General features: G+C 37.8%; 3 protein-coding genes and 1 pseudogene across 3 annotated transcripts in view; 3 read left to right on the top strand and 1 right to left on the bottom strand.

Moving 5' to 3' along the window:
* Positions 1-7459: 7459 nt before the first annotated feature.
* Positions 7460-10560, top strand: LOC104818459 (beta-D-xylosidase 4). The gene is made up of 7 exons (XM_010548060.2): positions 7460-7937; positions 8038-8325; positions 8419-8588; positions 8666-8763; positions 8892-9242; positions 9318-9728; positions 9833-10560. The coding sequence occupies exons 1-7, from the start codon at positions 7524-7526 to the stop codon at positions 10444-10446; spliced, it is 2346 nt and encodes a 781-aa protein (XP_010546362.1). The 5' UTR covers positions 7460-7523; the 3' UTR covers positions 10447-10560.
* Positions 10561-10710: 150 nt separating this feature from the next.
* LOC104818460 lies at positions 10711-12040 on the top strand (annotated as a pseudogene).
* A 106-nt stretch (positions 12041-12146) lies between these two features.
* LOC104818461 (DNA polymerase V-like) lies at positions 12147-18093 on the top strand. The gene is made up of 8 exons (XM_010548063.1): positions 12147-13080; positions 13195-13320; positions 13410-13607; positions 13997-14224; positions 14316-15485; positions 15768-16046; positions 16372-16825; positions 16958-18093. The coding sequence occupies exons 1-8, from the start codon at positions 12487-12489 to the stop codon at positions 17818-17820; spliced, it is 3912 nt and encodes a 1303-aa protein (XP_010546365.1). The 5' UTR covers positions 12147-12486; the 3' UTR covers positions 17821-18093.
* Positions 18094-19047: 954 nt separating this feature from the next.
* LOC104818530 overlaps positions 19048-19250 on the bottom strand; it is a 1919-nt gene continuing 1716 nt past the window's right edge. Inside the window, exon 2 of the mRNA XM_010548144.2 lies at positions 19048-19243. Within this exon, the coding sequence (XP_010546446.1) occupies positions 19048-19243 (196 nt within the window). The remainder of the gene's footprint in view (positions 19244-19250) is intronic.

Genomic DNA, 19250 nt, shown 5'->3' with positions numbered 1-19250 from the left:
TGACAAAAGAATAACAGAAATTCTTGCTCTTGCCCATGTCATTTTCTTGCTACCATAAGATGTAGGTCACAGTTTTGGCCCGCATTTGCCCTTGGCAGTAAAGTAATCGAATTTTCACACGTGCTTATTACACAATCTGTCCGGAGAATCTATTGCATCTAAGAAACCAATGTATATGCTTGTCATGAGGTGAAGATACTGTTTTGATCTGGATCTGCTAACAGTATCATTTGCTATGTATGTGGTGTATTGTCTTGTGCGGCTATCTGATTTTCCCGGGAAAGTTTCTGAAGATTTCTAGGATCTTTGTGTCTATTGAAAGAAGAAGAAGAAGAAGAAGAACGATGAGGGGGAAGTATGTATTTACTATTTCTAGTATGACTGTCGCCCCATTTTGACGCGAAATACGCATCACCTGTGCTGAATGACCATTCTGTCCTTCCATCAATTGGTTGAATCTTGGCCGTCCATCTCCCGAGATTATAATTTATCCGCTGGTTACATTTTCACGTCCATCAATACGTTTTTTCAAAATGTTTATTTGCTTTTTAAAAAAAATATATTCTCGGTCACATAATTCGAACGTACGAGCACAAACCCTAAAAATATACCCAACAATCACGTTTGATGGGGGATATTGATGTTTGTCTTATATATATATATATGTATATATATACATATGTAAAATATGCACAAATGGTATGTGAAATATTCGATATCGCTAATATATGAAACTGATTGATTTGCCTTAAAAAATAATTTATAGCGCAAGATCTTGTAATGAATACGACCGTTTTCTCCATATTGACCGTAAAGAATATATATATATATATATATCAATCTATTTGCCTTCATTACTTTCATAAAGTGTATAGCTTTTGGACCATATCTTTCATTTATATAGAAACATATATATATATATATGTACGTAGGACAAAATAATAACAGATGATTTTGAAGCTTATTATACTCGATTGATTATATATATGAACGCATGATTCTTCTGAGTGTCACAGCACCGTCACTGTCTCTCGTATATATATATATATATGTATGTATATTTTATTTTTCTAATGCACAAAGGATCAGAAAATTGAATAATCGAGTCCAAGATTCGTTGAATAACTAAATGATATCGTCACGGATTTGGTCTGATAATATCATAAAATAATAATATATGATATGGACTCGGTATAGAAATGTTCTACGTATATATATATATACTATTTCCCTATACGTCAAACAATGCAACTATTTTTCACCAAGTTTAAACTGTATTGGTAGATTCGAATTTCTGAATCAACACCATGCAAGTGATTTTGGCAATGCCACGTGTATTAGTGTCGTTGGAAGGTGTATTCACTGCATTCCCATTTTGTAAAAAGTTAATCATCTGATATTAAGGTTGTAAATTATGGATCACGATAATTAAATTATATTGTATTTAATAGTACCATTCTCTCATGCAAAATAATTTGGGATATTGATGGTGATTCCCACATTCAATTTGATATCATGACGTCAATCTTGGAATCTCGACCGAGCGATGACGTCAGTTTGTGTGATGGTGTTGGGTGTTTGCGGCAGAATTGGGCTCTAAAGAGTTGGGCCGGGCCTTGCTTTTTTTTTTTTTTATTTAACTTTATTTGTTAGTTTGCACCACCATCGATTATATATATTTTTGGTAAAGGTTACCCCAAGATGGGAATTAGAGAATTAACTGATAATCGAATAATTAAATTGATTCGGATTGAATAATATACAATTGTAATCGAATCAAATACGATATAAAAATTCAATGATTACAATTGTTCTAAAATCGAATAAATAACATAATAATTAACAATATTTTATTAATAAAAAACGAGTTTAAATAAAAATCGATCCTTTCAAAATGAATTCAACATAAAAAAAAATCAAATAATCGTAGGTTTTATAAAACTAAAATATACTAAACCCCAATATAATCGAATTTAACTCGAAACTAATATGATATTATTATATATATTGTATAACAATTATAGTGAGGTTGAAAGAGGGAGATGCAAAACGGCCCACCAAACCAAACCGCAATCATGCAGTGTGAGAGGATACAAAAATTTACGTGTGAGCAACCTTACCTAATTCCATTTAAAAAATAAATATCTATTTTACACTTTCAGAAAAAAGGACTGTAACTACGTACGCATGCGAACTTGTGAGGGAGAAAAAAAATATTTTTCCCATGACACGATTATTATTTTTCTTTTATAAATGGGAATATAATTACGCCACTTTAAAAATAGAAAATTTGTAATGGAACAATTGATCAAATTATGTTGTCATTGCTAGCCTTTAGATATTTTGGTAAGAATCGAGAATTCATGAGCTTATAATATATATATATATATATAAAGAGAGAGTTATATGAAATGGTTATGGATTTTGGGGGAAGAAAGTGGAATTAAGAACAAGTTGCTTAGATGCCAAGCGATTGAAAATGAAATCCAAACTCACTTTGTTTCTTTGGTCTTATCCCAACAAAAGGGACCATTCATTCACTGCATTTACATTCTTCACTTTGCTTTATTGCATCTCATTTTTTATATCAAACATCTTTATATGAAATGGTTATTTTACTATGTATATTCAACATAAATATCTATTTTTTTAATCATAAAAAAGAGCTATAATTGTGATCCGTATAATACCATATATATATATATATATATATATATATATACATTTTTAGAAAATTTAACGTGAAAAATACGAATGAGCAACATAATAATATATTTTTTTTGGTCGCTTAATTGGCACTCAAAACCCATGAAGCAATTCGACTGACGAAACCATACCGCTAGAAGAACATGATCTGCTGTTATTACTAATTATATAGTTGTCAATTATCACATGATATTTATCATTATTGCATTATTTGAAAAAACGTATCACGTTGGCTTATCTGATTATGCTCTTCAGCTGACCATAACACACACACACATTCATATATATATATATGCGCATGTATATGTTACATATATATATATATTATGCAGAGTCATGCCTTGGCTCCACTGCTCTCCAATGAATCCAAATACCTACTTGTCTTTCGGTGAAACAGCTGCAACTTGTTACAAAAGTGTATATTTCATGTGGTTTGGCAAATAGCAGTTCAATTCTGTAATTGTATTTGTTGTTGTTTTGATAATGATAGTATATTCCAATAAATATTATTTAATGCAACTAATCATAATTATTAGATAAAAAGTTACGTGTATATATATGTACAACACACACACACACACACATATATATATATATATGTACGTAGGACAAAATAATAACAGATGATTTTGAAGCTTATTATACTCGATTGATTATATATATGAACGCATGATTCTTCTGAGTGTCACAGCACCGTCACTGTCTCTCGTATATATATATATATATGTATGTATATTTTATTTTTCTAATGCACAAAGGATCAGAAAATTGAATAATCGAGTCCAAGATTCGTTGAATAACTAAATGATATCGTCACGGATTTGGTCTGATAATATCATAAAATAATAATATATGATATGGACTCGGTATAGAAATGTTCTACGTATAGCATTATAATGAACGAAATATCATTATTTACAGGACAACTAGAAAGATGTGCGTTTATTATATACATATACACAATTGATTTGTTGTCGTTGGATATATATGCTTAATTATGTATTAAATTTAAATTTAATGTGATCCAATAATTCTTAAAAAATAGTTTAAACATATATTAAAACAAATTTTACTGAAAAAAGGATCCATTAGTACACTATCAGATTGTAAATCAAGTTATTCGATTGTGGCATACTTGAAAGCTAGGTTTAAATCTCTTTCACATTAGGAATTACGTTAGAGAGTTCAATTAGACATGTGGACCATTTTATTTATTTGTCTTCATGCATGCGTCACCTGCTCTTACCCACAAAATAAAATTATTACAAAAAAGAATATATAAACAGCTATATACCATCTACGTACCTCGGTTTCATTATTCAAAGGGCAGGTCTAAAATATCAAATAATTATATATAAAAAGTTTAATCAAATTAATATTATAAATTCAAACCATTTTGGTGTTAGTAAGGATACGTACAAACAGACGGCATCTACCACATGGTTAAGTGCATGTTTTCTTCACTTGTCTCTCGCATATGTGTACATCAATCGCGTTACAATTTATAAAATTAAATTCGTTTTAGCTTTAATTTTCCCTTTTTTTTTTAATTTAAACCATGTAAAATATTTATATATTTGGTAAAAAGTAAACACACTAAAATATCATATATCTACCAAAAAAAAGCTTCCACAACGTATGAATCACGTCTCCCGCAAAACAAATCATTGACAAGTTTGATTTTATATATATATATATATATATATATATATATATAATTCACTTTTTGTTGTTTCTTTTTACATATATATATATATATATGTATGTATATTCTGGAAAACCAATTGATTAAATTGAAGTACCGGGGTCGCTCGGTGCTTTGATTTGGCAATATTCATATATGTTATATAAAAATGTGATATTCATTTATTTTAGTTGTTTGCAATACCAACCAAAGTTATATTATTAAAGTTGGTACAGGAAATGAAGCATCCAAGTTTTCCAATTATTCATTGCAAATGAAACTTCGATTCATATTGATGGAATGGAGGGACTTTTGTCGTGACATGTCGGACATAAACTCCTATTTTGATTAATTTCCCACCAGTTTTCATGGACCGTTAACGACGTACGTATTCCATATCCATTACGTAATTTCGAAATATTATATTTTTATTTCATTCATTCATTGATTCCAAAAAATTTGTAGTATCAATAAAAATCAGAAAACTATTACATTGGCTGATTTATTACTTATGGTATTCTATTTTTTTTAATAACAAAAAATGCAATTTTATATGTATCCGAATTTACATGCTTGCATATAGGAATGCAATATAGATACGTAGCATATGTGCGTATCCATATTATAAAGATAACACTACACTTCTAGCCATATCTAATATATATATATATATATATATATATATATATATAACATTGCATGACTTTTGTGTATATGTATATATACTAATATTATATATAATTTTCGATCGGTCACAGATTTCCAATACAATACGTGTATGTTAAATCATATATATTATCTAGGCAATTATTTCATATCTAACACAACAACAGTAAATATACCGTTAAATCTGTAATTTTAAAGATTATTATGTATACCCCTATTGTCTAGACACTAGACATCAATTTTAGAAAAATTTTATTCCAGCCAGAAAAACTTTATAATAAACTTTTTTGTGACGTTATCTGCAAGTTGCTCACACTTTTTTTTCTTTCTTAGATATGCGTAACATTCATTTTCCTTTTAATTGATATGTGGGCCCACAACAATATGTTCGATGGATGTCGACGTGGAAATTTGGTCGCTTATTATTAAATATTCGCATGCAATCTATATTTTCGTGTATTCCGTAAGATGCAACATCTTTTTCTTATTTAATGATCCGATAATCGACCTTTTAGCTAATTTAATTAATTAGTTAACTAAATCTAAGGGGAAAAAAAGGCACATACCTATCAATCACCCTTTTTCAACTATGCAATAATTGCCTCGATTTAAATCTTATAATAAAAAGAAACGAATTGGAATTTGTGTTTACAAATAGATTTGGTATTTCCAAATACCAAAGATGTAAAAATGCATTTTTTTTGTTAACATTAACGATGTAATTAAAGTCTCACAGCTCGCATAAAATCCCAAAGTAAATCATTTTACAGAATGCGTTATACATATATATATATATAACTATATATGGTTGGTTGGTTCAGTGATAAGGGAAGGCGCGTGGGGGCAATGTAGCCGACCAATCACGAGATAGCAATCCTCCACTCGACCCCAAAGCTGCTTACCATGTCTTCTGCTATAATGACTCAGAACCGATCCAACATTATCCACAATATCTTTTATATATATATATTATCCTTAGTATTAGATACGTGTTTTTCGAAGCCAATGCAATTAAAAATATTAACACATAAATACAATGCATATGAATAGCCTTCTTTTGTCCTCTATATACATTGTCTAATTTAGAGCCCTTTTGTTATATTTTGTTAAGATAATATGTATTTAAATTATGCTGTATTTTATTGGACGTGATGATTAATAAGTTCATTAAATTGTATATTACGTTTTCCAACTCTTTTTTTCACATTTTCTACATATGCATGTAACTCGATATCAGGCTCTTTCATTATACGTATAGAAATTTGGACATCTCTAAGCACGGGAACATATAAATTTTTTTTCAATTTTTTTTAATTGCGTGTAAAGAAAAGTCACGTAAATGAGAAACCTTAAAACGACAGGCTGTCACGCAAAATACCAAACGAAAATGTCATCAGAATCAATCACGGACTCACACACACTCCCAACTCTGGACAAAGTTCTCCAGTCTCCTAAAACAAACGCCGTCACGGGTCACTACAAAACATTTTCTTACTCTGATTTTTGGATCTACGGATTTTTTTTTTCTTTCTTTTTTTAGTTCCACTGTAAAATATTTATTAATTTCTTTTCTTTTTTATAAATGGGGAAAGACGATACATTACGCTTACTTAATTTGACTGATTTAAGGGTATCTTAAAGAGATGACAAAGAAAAAGCAGACACAGTTTTACCCATCAATGGTTGCATTTTTATCAAATGAAAATTAAACCTGAAAAAAAAAATAAACAAATACTAGAACGAAATTCAAACTTGGGCGAACTAATCACAAGAGAATATGTAAATTATTTTCTTATTAACTAACCGTTGGTGATCCATTAGTTGAGAGGTGATAATGAGGATGAATATAATTTCTAGATCAAAATGATCTATATACAAAAGTGGTCCGAACCTAGAGTGGATGTAATCGGATCGAAAGCTCAAAAACCGGTTATAAAAAAATATTTTTTATTCTGAATTTAAATTCAATCGTCAGAAAGAGTATTTATCCGCATTTTTTCTCTCATTTGGAAAAATAATTGGTCAGAGGTTCCCTGAATTTTTGAATTCTAAAAAAAAATTAAAACGATAAAAAGAAAAAAAAATAAAGCTTCTTCCCGAGTAAAGTATTTTTCTTCTTTTATTATATTCCGTGTAAATCGAAATGCTTTTCCTTTTTGTCAATGAGGGAATCGCTATAATTTCTTCGAGAAAAATGGTGTCTTGAGCAAATTTCATAGGGGTGATAGTTACTATCATCATTTATATATATATATATATATATATGTATATACATATTTCTAATTCAATAATACTATTACAATATAAATTACTATTAATAATTCTAAATATTACGAGCCCCACATTCTCCAACAAACGTACCACTTTATCACTATATAATAGCGTCGCAAAAGAAAATATCCATAAACCCAAAAAGACATACCGGACAGAGAGAGAGAGAAAGAGAGGAGCAAAAAGAACACAGGCAATGGGCTCCTCTGTTTCACCTGTTTTCTTCTGTCTCCTCCTCCTCTGGATCTCGACCGTCCCCTCGCCTTCGGAAGCTCAGTCCTCGCCGGTCTTCGCCTGCGACGTCTCCGGAAACCCATCTCTCGCCGGATTCGGATTCTGCGACAAATCGTTGGAGGTCAATGATCGTGTCGCCGATCTGGTCGGGAGGCTGACTTTGCAGGAGAAAATCGGGTTTCTGGTCAACAGAGCCAATGGAGTGAGCCGTCTCGGTATTCCGACATACGAGTGGTGGTCGGAAGCCCTTCACGGCGTGTCGTACGTCGGACCGGGAACTCGATTCTCCGGCCAAGTCCCCGGAGCCACGAGCTTCCCTCAGGTCATACTGACGGCTGCTTCCTTCAACGTCACTCTGTTTCAGACCATTGGCAAGGTAATACATACGATTCAACAACACGTCCAAAGACCAGACCTTTCGTTTCCTTTTTAGGGTTTTCTTGTCCGGCACGTAACGGAATGCACTATTAATGAAGGTTGTGTCGACGGAGGCGAGGGCAATGTACAACGTGGGTCTGGCCGGACTGACGTACTGGTCACCGAACGTGAACATTTTCCGAGACCCGAGATGGGGAAGAGGGCAAGAGACACCGGGCGAGGACCCGTTGCTCTCGAGCAAATACGCAGCGGCTTACGTCAAGGGTCTGCAGGAGATTGAAGGCGGAAACCCTAATAGTCTGAAAGTGGCAGCTTGTTGCAAACATTATACTGCCTACGATTTGGATAACTGGAAAGGAATCGAACGTTACAGTTTCAATGCCGTGGTATATAAATATGAACCCTTTTTTTTTTTTGGGAAATGCGGGATTTAAGCTTATGGGTTTAGGAAAAGTTTTCAACTTTGGGTGTGTTTTTAGGTGAACAAACAAGATTTGGATGATACGTACCAACCGCCGTTCAAGAGCTGCGTGATTGATGGAAACGTGGCAAGTGTTATGTGTTCTTACAACCAAGTTAATGGTATACCGACCTGTGCCGACCCCGACCTGCTCTCCGGAGTTGTCCGTGGCCAGTGGAAATTAAACGGGTTCGTATAAAACCATTGTCTTGGACGGTTTTAATCGTTTGAATTCATCGAAATCCGATATAGTTTTCCGGGTTCAGGTACATTGTCTCGGATTGTGATTCAGTAGATGTGTTGTACAAGAATCAGCATTACACCAAGACTCCAGAGGAAGCTGCAGCCAAATCTATCTTGGCAGGTAAATCATGAAATTAGTCTTCCTTTTCTTGTTCCGTGTAAACCGGAGAATTAACCGGCTTCCAGTTTGCAAAAACCGGCCCACTAAACCAACAGCATTCTGGTTTCTCTCCCCGATTCTGATCTCAGGTCTAGACTTGAACTGCGGCTCGTTTCTGGCTCAGCACACAGGGGACGCTGTAAAGGCGGGGCTAGTGGATGAGACCGCTATTAACAGAGCCATTTCGAACAATTTTGCGACTCTGATGCGTCTCGGATTCTTTGACGGCGACCCGAAGAAACAGATGTTTGGAGCGCTCGGTCCGAAGGATGTTTGCACGGCCGAACACCAAGAACTAGCCGTAGAAGCCGCCAGACAAGGCATTGTACTCCTAAAAAATGCGGCTGGATCGCTACCTCTATCTCCCTCTGCGATTAAAACGCTTGCTGTGATTGGACCCAACGCAAACGTCACCAAAACCATGATCGGAAACTATGAAGGTATCGTATCAGAATCATATCTCAGCAAAAGTTGGGTTTTTAGGATAATTTTCTCAGAGTTTTCTACTCGTTCAGGCACACCATGCAAGTACACAACTCCTTTACAAGGCTTAGCGGCCACTGTCTCGACGACATATCTCCCGGGCTGCTCGAACGTGGCTTGTGCGACGGCTCAGGTGGACGAAGCAGCCAAGTTGGCGGGCTCGGCAGATGCGACGGTCCTTGTGATGGGTGCGGATCAGTCAATCGAGGCCGAGAGCCGCGACCGACTCGACCTGAATCTCCCCGGACAGCAGCGAGAACTAGTGACCCAAGTGGCTAAGTCCGCTAAAGGACCCGTCATTCTCGTCATCATGTCCGGCGGCGGCTTCGACATTACCTTCGCAAAGAACGACGATAAAGTAACCAGCATCTTATGGGTCGGCTACCCTGGCGAAGCCGGTGGTGCCGCCATTGCTGACGTCATCTTCGGCCGCTACAATCCTAGTAACCGTCCCTTCCTCTGTATTTGGGTTTCCCGTTTAGTATACCGGGTCGAATTGGTATAAGTTTATATCCGTTAACCGAACCGGTTAATTTTGGTTTTGTAGGTGGGAGATTACCGATGACGTGGTATCCACAATCCTACGTGGAGAAAGTGCCAATGACAAACATGAACATGCGACCCGACACATCAAACGGGTATCCGGGTCGGACCTACCGGTTCTACACGGGCGAGACCGTCTACGCCTTCGGAGACGGACTCAGCTTCAGCCATTTCGCCCACCAACTGGTCAAAGCCCCACGACTCGTCTCTCTCCCTCTCGACCAAACCCACGTCTGCAGATCCTCCGACTGCCAATCGCTGGACGCGGTCGGACCCCACTGCTCAAACGCAGTCGCGGATCCAAACGCGAACGCCAGTGGTTCGGCGGCGTTCGAGGTTCACATGAAGGTGAAAAACTCCGGAGAAGCGGAGGGGACGCACACGGTGTTCCTGTTCACGACGCCGCCGCAGTCGTCGGTTAGGGGCTCGCCGAGGAAACATCTGTTAGGGTTCGAGAAGGTTCGATTGGGGAAGGAGGAGGAGAAAGTGGTGAGGTTTAGGATTGAGGTCTGCAAGGATCTGAGTCTGGTGGATGAGTTCGGGACGAGGAAAGTTGTTTTGGGAGAACATGTTCTTCATGTCGGCAGCCTGAAACATTCCTTGAGCGTTAGGGTTTGATTCGTTCCTCTTTTTTTTTTTTTTCAAGTTACATTGGTTTCTCCCAAGTGGTGAAAAAGGGGTTTAAGAGAAGGAATAAGAATTCGATGGAATTGTAAAATTTCAATTCGCATTTGGATTCTACGTATCAAATCAAAATACCAAATAGTATTACCGAACCGAAATGTTTCTTCTGCTCCTGCTTGGGTAAACGTGCAGATATATCCTGTAATTACGAGAATACCCCCTAATTTTTCTCGATAATCGAGGAGCTAGGGTTCATTTAATCAAAGCGCCATTTCGTGTTTTTTTCTTCTTATAAAAAAATTTCCCAGGCAGCCCTAACGTAAAAGAAGCTTGATCGGATTCAGCAAATAGCAATGGCCACCGCGGCTCTTCTCCGTTCGGTGCCGTCTCCTCTCCTCTTTCCGCCTACAGATTGCCAATTTGATCGGCAACAGTCCATGTCCGTCTAATTTTCCGTCTGGGCTCAGCTTGAGTCAGATCGTAATTTTTTTTCCCCTTATAGAACTGAGATAACTGGGTATAGGAATTGTATTTTCGCTGAAGACTCTCTCTTGAAATTTGAAATTCTGGTTAATTACCGTAGCTTGTAGCTGAATCTGATGAGAGCATTGTTGGATGGCGAAGAGAATAAACTCCCTCCTTTATCACACAGTACTGCTATTGTATATATATGTATGTATGTATGTATGTATGTATGTTAACGGATGCATTTTGTATTGAAACATAGTTGCAGCGGGCTACCTCGAGGGAACAACCATCATTTGAAAGTTCTTACATTGCTCAAAACTGCGCCTGTTTGATGAGAGGCTTCAAGCAGTTTGCTTTCCTCCCTTCCTCTGGGACGAAAAGACACACGATCCTTCCTTACCTGATGTTGTTTCCTCGTTTACACAACCCAAAGCCTGTCGTGAATGGCGGTATCGGCATTCATTTGGGCACCACTAACGCAAGTGATGCCACTTGGGGAGGAAAGGTGAGACATTTTATGCTATTCAGAGTCTTTCTGATGGTATCTATTTAAGGTTTCATGCTTTGTATATGGTGATCCTTGTCTCGTTCTAGAGTCCGAAAGCTTTTGAGAATGAAGCAGCAGCTCAGGTCACGCCACTACGAGAGATTCTATTGGGCGAGTCATCATCTGGAACCAGGCGCCTGTTTTATACGAAATGCGATACACAGGAGGAAGAGCAGCATTGTCCTAAAACGCATAGCTTTCGCCCATTGTCTCCCCATCTTCCCGTTTACCAGCCTCAAGATGAATTCCATGTTATCGATCTTCAACAGAATCTCCGGGGCTTACCTGACTGGTGTCGTTTTGGCCAGCTACCTTCTTTACGCGAAAATGGGTTCGATCTCCCTCACGTACCCGGGTTTCTACGGATTCCGTTTCCATGTATCGGAGCAGATCCCATTCTTCGTCTCGGTTACCGCCATGGCTGTGCTTTATCATGTTGTTAAAGGAACTCGTTCATTGATGACCCATGCGAAACCTTTCCCAAAGTTCTTCTGATGAATCCACAGACAGGTGGTAAGTAAGGTCTATTCCCAATTGGTGGATGTAAAAGCTTCCAGGGCAGTTCTTTCTCTTTGTGCCAATCCGGTTTGGACCCTTCACATGAATCTATCTAGTTAAAAGATTGGTATAAAAAATAAATTTCATGTAATAATTTTCTGGAGTCATTTTAAAATGAGATTTACGGTTTACTGGTTGGCATAGGGTATTTAAAAATTCATATTTTGATTTTTTATAAACTTAAATTATTTGGGACGTAAAAGAAAAACGATGCTTTTGGGTAAGAGGGGGAAAATTTGTAGGTGATTAAAAAGAAAGTAACTTGATTCTAAACCCTAAACCCTCGGCCGGGGTTAGAAGAAGCAGGAAGGAGTGCAACTTCACTGCCAAAATTCTCAAATTTCTCCTACAACGTTAATCATTCGAATAGGGTTTCTGTTTCTTTTCTCAAATTTTGCAACTTTGGTTCCGGCGAAACGGATTTTCTAATCGGCGAGGAAGAATCAGGGATTTTGGTTTCAATGGCTGGCAAAAAGAGAAGCGGCGGCGAATCGTCGGATGAAGTAGAGAACAACAGCCTTGCAAATGTGCCGGCGAAGAAGAAACCGAAGAATGGTAGGCGAAAAACCGGTGAACGTTCTGATTCCGGCGACGCAAATTCTCAGGCGGCGGCTCCTCCCGGCGTTGCGAGTTACGCCAAAGACATGGAGAAGAAGAAGAAGAGGAAAGCCTTAGACAAAGGGAGAAAACGCACCGCTCTGGAGAAAGAGGGCATAGCTCCGCAGGCAGGAGCGGTGGTTCTCAATTCGAAATCCGATGAAAACGGTAAATCTGTTGCTTCGCCGTCTTCTTCTACTGGAGGGTTGCCGGATTTGCCTCTTAACTATTTCAGGGAACTGGCTTCTGCCGACATAAGTGTGAGAAAAACAGCGGCGGAGTCTTTGGTGTTAAGGTTGCAAGACATTCAGACACAGTACGAGACTCTGCCGGATAAGGATTCTGTAAGTGACGGGTTAATGTTGGAAGCTGAAAGAAACGATGGTTTGGATGATTGTGCTCCACACTTGAGATACACTCTACGTAGGCTTATTCGTGGCGTGTCCTCTTCGAGAGAGGTAACTGGCTTAGCTTGCTTTTATTGATATTGCATAAAACCAGATTACAGATCAAGAAACTTGACCTCTTACAGTTTATGATTTAAGAATCATGTTTGCTGTGTTTTTTGCCAGTGCGCCAGACAAGGGTTTGCCTTGGGTTTGACATTGCTTGTTGGTGCAATTTCTAGCATCAAGGCTGAATCACTGATGAAACTCATTGTTGATGCATTGGCAGTATCTTCATCCATGAAGGGCCAAGTGGGTAGCTGTGTATCATTTTTTGGTCCATTCGTGAGAATCATGAGCTTGTGTTGTGGCTCACAATCTGATTTGTTTGCTGGTGACAGGATGTAAAGGAATGCCTACTTGGTCGGCTGTTTGCTTATGGTGCACTTGCACGGTCTGGAAGACTGAACAAAGATTGGCTACACGATAAATACACTCCGATCATCAAGGAGTTTACCAATGCCGTTATCTCCCTTGCTGGAAAAAAGCGATACTTGCAAGAGCCAGCTGTCCATGTTCTCCTTGACATTGTTGAGAAGGTGTAATGAGGTTTTCTCTGATATGCCAACTCCATCTTTCTGAATCATGAAGACATTTTACAAGTTCCTTATGCTATTCTCTTGGTTCATTTAACCTAAGGATTTGATTTCTTTTTCCAAATTGAAGTACAAGTATATATCTAAAAAAATATTAAAAGTTATATTTTGAAGCTACTTGCAGTTCAAGAGTACAGCTATAGATTGTCAATGTACACATCTTGTGGGATTCTTAGGCTACATATTTCACATTGCATGCCTACTTTTCCAAGCTTAGAACCATATATTGGAATACAAGACAAGGCGTTCTGTTTTTCTTACTCTTTGGTTTTTGGTGATCTGTGATTCTGCATCTTTCTTAGCTTTGGGAATGTCATCTTATAACTGTGTAGTTGCCTGCCGAAGCATTGTTGAATCATGTCGCTGAAGCTCAAGAACTTCGTAATTGGTTTGAGCAAGCTACTTATGTTGGAAATCCAGATGCTTTGCTTTTAGCTCTTAAACTCCGTGAGAAGATTTCAGTTGACCACCCTGTATTTGGCAAGCTTCTACCAGTTCCATTCAGCTCAGCAAATCTTTTTTCGGCAGATCATCTCTCATCAATCGCTAATTGCTTGAAGGTGGTATCCTAAACAGTAAGCACTCTACAAAGGAAAGATAGTGATAACTAATTAAAGTTTGTCTGAAATCGTTTTTGTTGTGGACTTTCAGGAATCTACATTCTGCCAGCCTCGAGTTCATAGCTTATGGCCTGTTATTGTTGATAGGCTATTACCAGAAACAGTTCACACCGAAGATGCCACATCCATTTCTAAACCGTCTAAAAAAGCAAAGCGAACTGGCAAGTCCAGCCCCATTGAAGAAGAAATGACGAAGAACATTCAGAATTTCTGTGAAATCATTATTGAAGGAACCCTTCTTTCCTCATCTCATGATCGTAAGCACTTGGCATTTGACATCCTGCTTCTCCTTCTTCCAAAGCTTCGAGCAAGTTTTGTCCCATCTGTTTTATCATACAAATTTGTCCAGTGTCTCATGGATATACTTTCTACAAAGGACTCTTGGATGCATAAAGTTGCACAATATTTTATCAAGGAGTTGTTGGATTGGTTGAGAAATGATGATGATTATTATGATGCTAGAAGAGCCGCTGTAACAATGGCTTTTCAGAGACACAGCCTTGGAAAATTCGATATTATTACACGTACAAAAACCATCAAAGATTTAACTTCAGAGTTTGAAACCGAGGATGGTTGCAGATTTTTTCTTCAGAACTTGATGGACTTGTTTGTGGACGAAAAACATGTTCCAGAGGAACCCTCAGACATGGAATGGGCACTAGAACCTTGCTCCTTAAATTCAGATCAGAGTCAAACAACAGATGACAACTCAGAGATTGATTCAAAAGAGGAGGAATCTGTTGGAACAGCGGAAAATTCGGATCTTCTGAAAAGCTGGGTGATACAATCTCTCCTCCGCATTTTAAAGGATGCTGATATGGGTCCTATATCAACATACAGATTGAAACAGCATATTCTGAAATTTCTAGTTGTTCAAGGTCTATTTCGGGCTTCACTTGGCACTGAAGTTACATCATTTGAGTTGCAGGAGAAATTCAAATGGCCCAAAACAGCTACTTCTACTGCACTTTGCAAAATGTGTATTGAGCAGCTGCAACTGTTACTCTCACATTCTCAAAAGTCTGTGGATTCTCTGCCTAAAGATATCGTCCGCGAGCTTGATGGTTTGGCTTCGTATTTCATGAAATTCCTTAGCACTTTGCAGAATATTCCCTCTATTTCTCTCTTCTGCTCCTTGAATGAAGCAGATGAGAAGGCCGTCAGAGACTTGCAAGAAACAGAACGCAAATTGTCGAGAGAGGTAATTGATGGTATTGTTTTGTCTGCAACCTGTCTTTTCCCAGCATTCACATCTTGCACGGCATAAATTCTTTTTTGATACAGCTTTAATTTTCTCCCTGTAAACACTTACCATTGCTAAAACGAACGTTATTGTTTTACATCTTATTGTTTCCTAGGGGTATTCCAGGAAGAGAATAAGCTCTAAGCCTTCCAATTGATTTTGTTCACTGAAATGTAATTTTATGCCTAACTACTGTGACATATTTGAACCCCCTTTTCTATTTTTTCCACCTATTGGCAGGAAAGATATTATGGATTATTTGATGATGCAAGGAAGTCACATGCAATGAAGCTCTTAGCCGTTCAGTTACTGCTTCAAGTACTCCTCCATCCAGGAGAATTCTCAGAAGCTGCATATGAACTTGCAATATGCTGTGACAAAGCTTTCGATGATCTTCTTAAGGGTTTTGGAGAGGGTGAGGCTGATGATGAAGCACCAGAGGTAATTGATGTCCTTGTGGACACGTTACTTACATTGTTGCCACAGACTTCAGCTCCAATGCGATCTGCCATTGAGGAGGTGAGCTAAACACTCGCAAGACTTGCCTTTTATTTTCCCTTCTTTATGCGAGCTTTATGGTTCATAACGCAAACAGGCTCTTACTTCAGATTTTCTAATTGTTATTTTTTTTTTGCATAATCTGGTTTTGTGTATTGTGTTTCATACTTTAATTTGGTAATAGAAGCACTGTTTGGTGAAGGGAAATTTTGTTCTTGGTTTTATTTGTTTGGAATATGAATGAGAATCTCATATGTTGACACTCATTTGCTATCATGAATTTTGGTTTATTCATCCCACTGGGCTAAAACTCATGATTTAACCAGAGTTATCTTGTTTATTTTAGGTTTTCAAATGCTTTTGTCATGATGTGACTAACAATGGACTGCTGAGAATGTTACGAGTAATCAAGAAAGATCTAAAACCAGCTAGACATCAAGACCCGGAATCCGATCTTGATGATGATGATGGCGAAGATTGTCTGGCTATTGAAGAGGAAGAGAATGAGGATATCGATGAGGCTGAAACAGGTGAGACGGGTGAGAGTGATGAGCAGATGGATGATTCTGAAGCAGTAATTGGCATCCAAAATGCTGACAAAGGATTCAATGAAAATTCGGATGACTCTGAGTCTGATGAAGGGATGGATGATGATGCGATGTTCCGCATGGACACTTATCTGGCTCAGATATTCAGGGAGAAAAAGAATCAGGCTGGCGGTGAAACTGCTCAGTCGCAGCTTGTTCTCTTTAAACTCCGCGTCCTCTCACTACTCGAAATTTACCTCCATGAAAATCCGGGCAAGTGCTTCTCTCTTGTGTTTTGTAATAGCTGACATTTTGATTTGATGTTAGTTAGCTATGATGCTGATGAGACAGGCAAGCAATATGAATATTGATTTTCTTCTTGTGGGTTTTGGTAATATTCCTCAGGTCATCCTCAAGTTCTGACAGTTTACTCAAACTTAGCTCAGGCTCTTGTCAACCCGAACACTTCAGAAAGCAGCGAGCAACTCGTGCAGCGTATATGGAGCATTGTCCAGAAGAGAATATTAAAAGCAAAAGAATTTCCCAAGGATGAATCCATCCAGTTATCCACTCTTGTTTCTTTGTTGGAGAAGAATCTGAAGCTGGCTGCTAAACCGTTCAAGAGAAAAAAGTTCGGTACTAACCCGCCAAAGAAGAAGCAGTCAGCTGCTTGGAACCGGTACAAGATGGTCTCTAACCTCGCCCAGAACTCAACTTACTGGATTCTAAAGATAATCGATGCAAGAAAATTCTCAGAAAGTGAGCTTCAGGAGATTCTGGATGTCTTTCAGAGTGCACTTGTTGGGTACTTTGATACCAAGAAATCTCACATCAAGGTAGAATTTCTGGAGGAAGTTTTTAGGAGGCGGCCATGGATTGGACACCGTCTTTTTGGATTCCTACTGGACAAATGCCAAAATGCAAAGATGGAATTCCGCAGGATTGAAGCGCTTGATCTGGTCGCTGAAACAATGAGGTCACTGGCTCCATTAAAATCACGAGATGAACAACAAACAAACGAAGAAGCATCGAGCAAAGCAATGAAAACCCATCTGCAGAAATTGAGTCAGTTGATGAAAGTGCTTGTGTTAAAGATGCCAGAGAAGCAAGCGAGGAGATCTCTGGTGCGTAAATGCTGCCACAGAATCTTTCAGACGGTATCGAAGTTGAAGCTCACAAAGTCATTCCTCAAGAAATTGGGGCCGGATGGTCAGTCAGCCTGTGAATCATCCATCAGTGACCTGTTCCTGGAGTTCAAGAACGCTTGAGAGGAGTAAAGCCAAGAAGACATGTCAAAAAGGTAAGGACTTTACCATCGATCTTGCATTGTTAACAATGGCTGCTCTGAAAGACAGGATCTTGTGGCAAATTTCTCTGTTTTCCTTCTCCTGTCCCGTCCCATTTCCGGTGAAGAACTAACTATATATAGGTGAAGTTTCCACATTTGGTAAGGAGAGAAATTTCCTTCTCACCTGATCACCTCGAACCATATTATGCATATAATTGTTAAAATACGCCTGAGTGCTGAGTTTGCTTTTGAATATTAGGTTTCTTTGTTTGCTTGGATCGATCTCTCGTGTTTTGGATTAGATGATTTCATATATAATAGAAGATTGGTTAGTGTGGGGTTGTTCATTTTGGTTATTAACAGAATAAATCTAAATCGAATAAAGTATAAATGTAATTGACATAAAAAACTGAACAGTTATAACCTATATGAACCCAAAAAAATTGAACTTGAATCAAAATCAAATCGAATGAAAAAAATAATTGAAAAACTGATATTTTTTTTTGGAAAAATAAATTTTTTATCAATAAAAAATCGAATTCGAATTGAATTGTAAAAAAATTAATATAAAAGTCAAATGGTTATAATCTTTTAAAAGAAATGAATTGAATTAGAATCGAAATTTGAAATGTGGGTGTCCTCTCTCTTCTCTCTCTTGAGTATAAGTATTATGAGTAATAATGGATGTGAAGAAAATGAAAATACAAGAATGTTTCACTGAATGAATGAATGGGAATGGGGTGTGCTTATTTATCTTTCACACAAACACGCACTTGTCGGCCAATCCACAATGATTTTATGCCAAAAGACAAAACACCCAAAAAAAAAAAACCCCGACATCGTGATTTATTATGACGACCGGTTTCTAATGATTTGTCCGTCTCTTTTCACATTAGGATCCATTGGCTATGACCGGCCGATTCCATAGAGCAATATGAACAAGCCCAATTGAAATATCAAAACATTCGATGTATATATTCCAAATAAAAAATAAAGAGCACTAAAAGCTTCGTGAATAGGGGAGATGGCAGATCATAATTAACAGAAATCATAGAAGTTGCAGAATCAAAAACATTTTCGCTGATTCACATGGCATCATCAAATTACCGAACTATTCAATTATTCATCAGACACCGAATTCATCTATATTACATTATATATATGTATATATATATATAGCCCGATGGTTTTGATACCGTTTACCTCGTCAGCACATCCTCAGGCCGAATTTGAACTCTGTGACACTTTTGGAGACATTGTCATGGCCACTTTCCCGTCCTGTCCGGTTCTCACATCGCCCATGCCGCTGACCGTCATGCCTATCCCGTGGTACTGCGGCTGCGGCGAAGCAACCATTGCTCCTCCCGCCGCAGTGTAGTACACCTGGGGGCAAGTGCTTCTCTCTTGTGT

The sequence above is a fragment of the Tarenaya hassleriana genome, unplaced genomic scaffold, assembly GCF_000463585.1.
Source record: "Tarenaya hassleriana unplaced genomic scaffold, ASM46358v1 Cleome29, whole genome shotgun sequence".
Lineage (NCBI taxonomy): Eukaryota > Viridiplantae > Streptophyta > Magnoliopsida > Brassicales > Cleomaceae > Tarenaya > Tarenaya hassleriana.
Note: the sequence above shows the minus strand (reverse complement) of the source record. Positions and strands in the feature narration are given on the sequence as shown.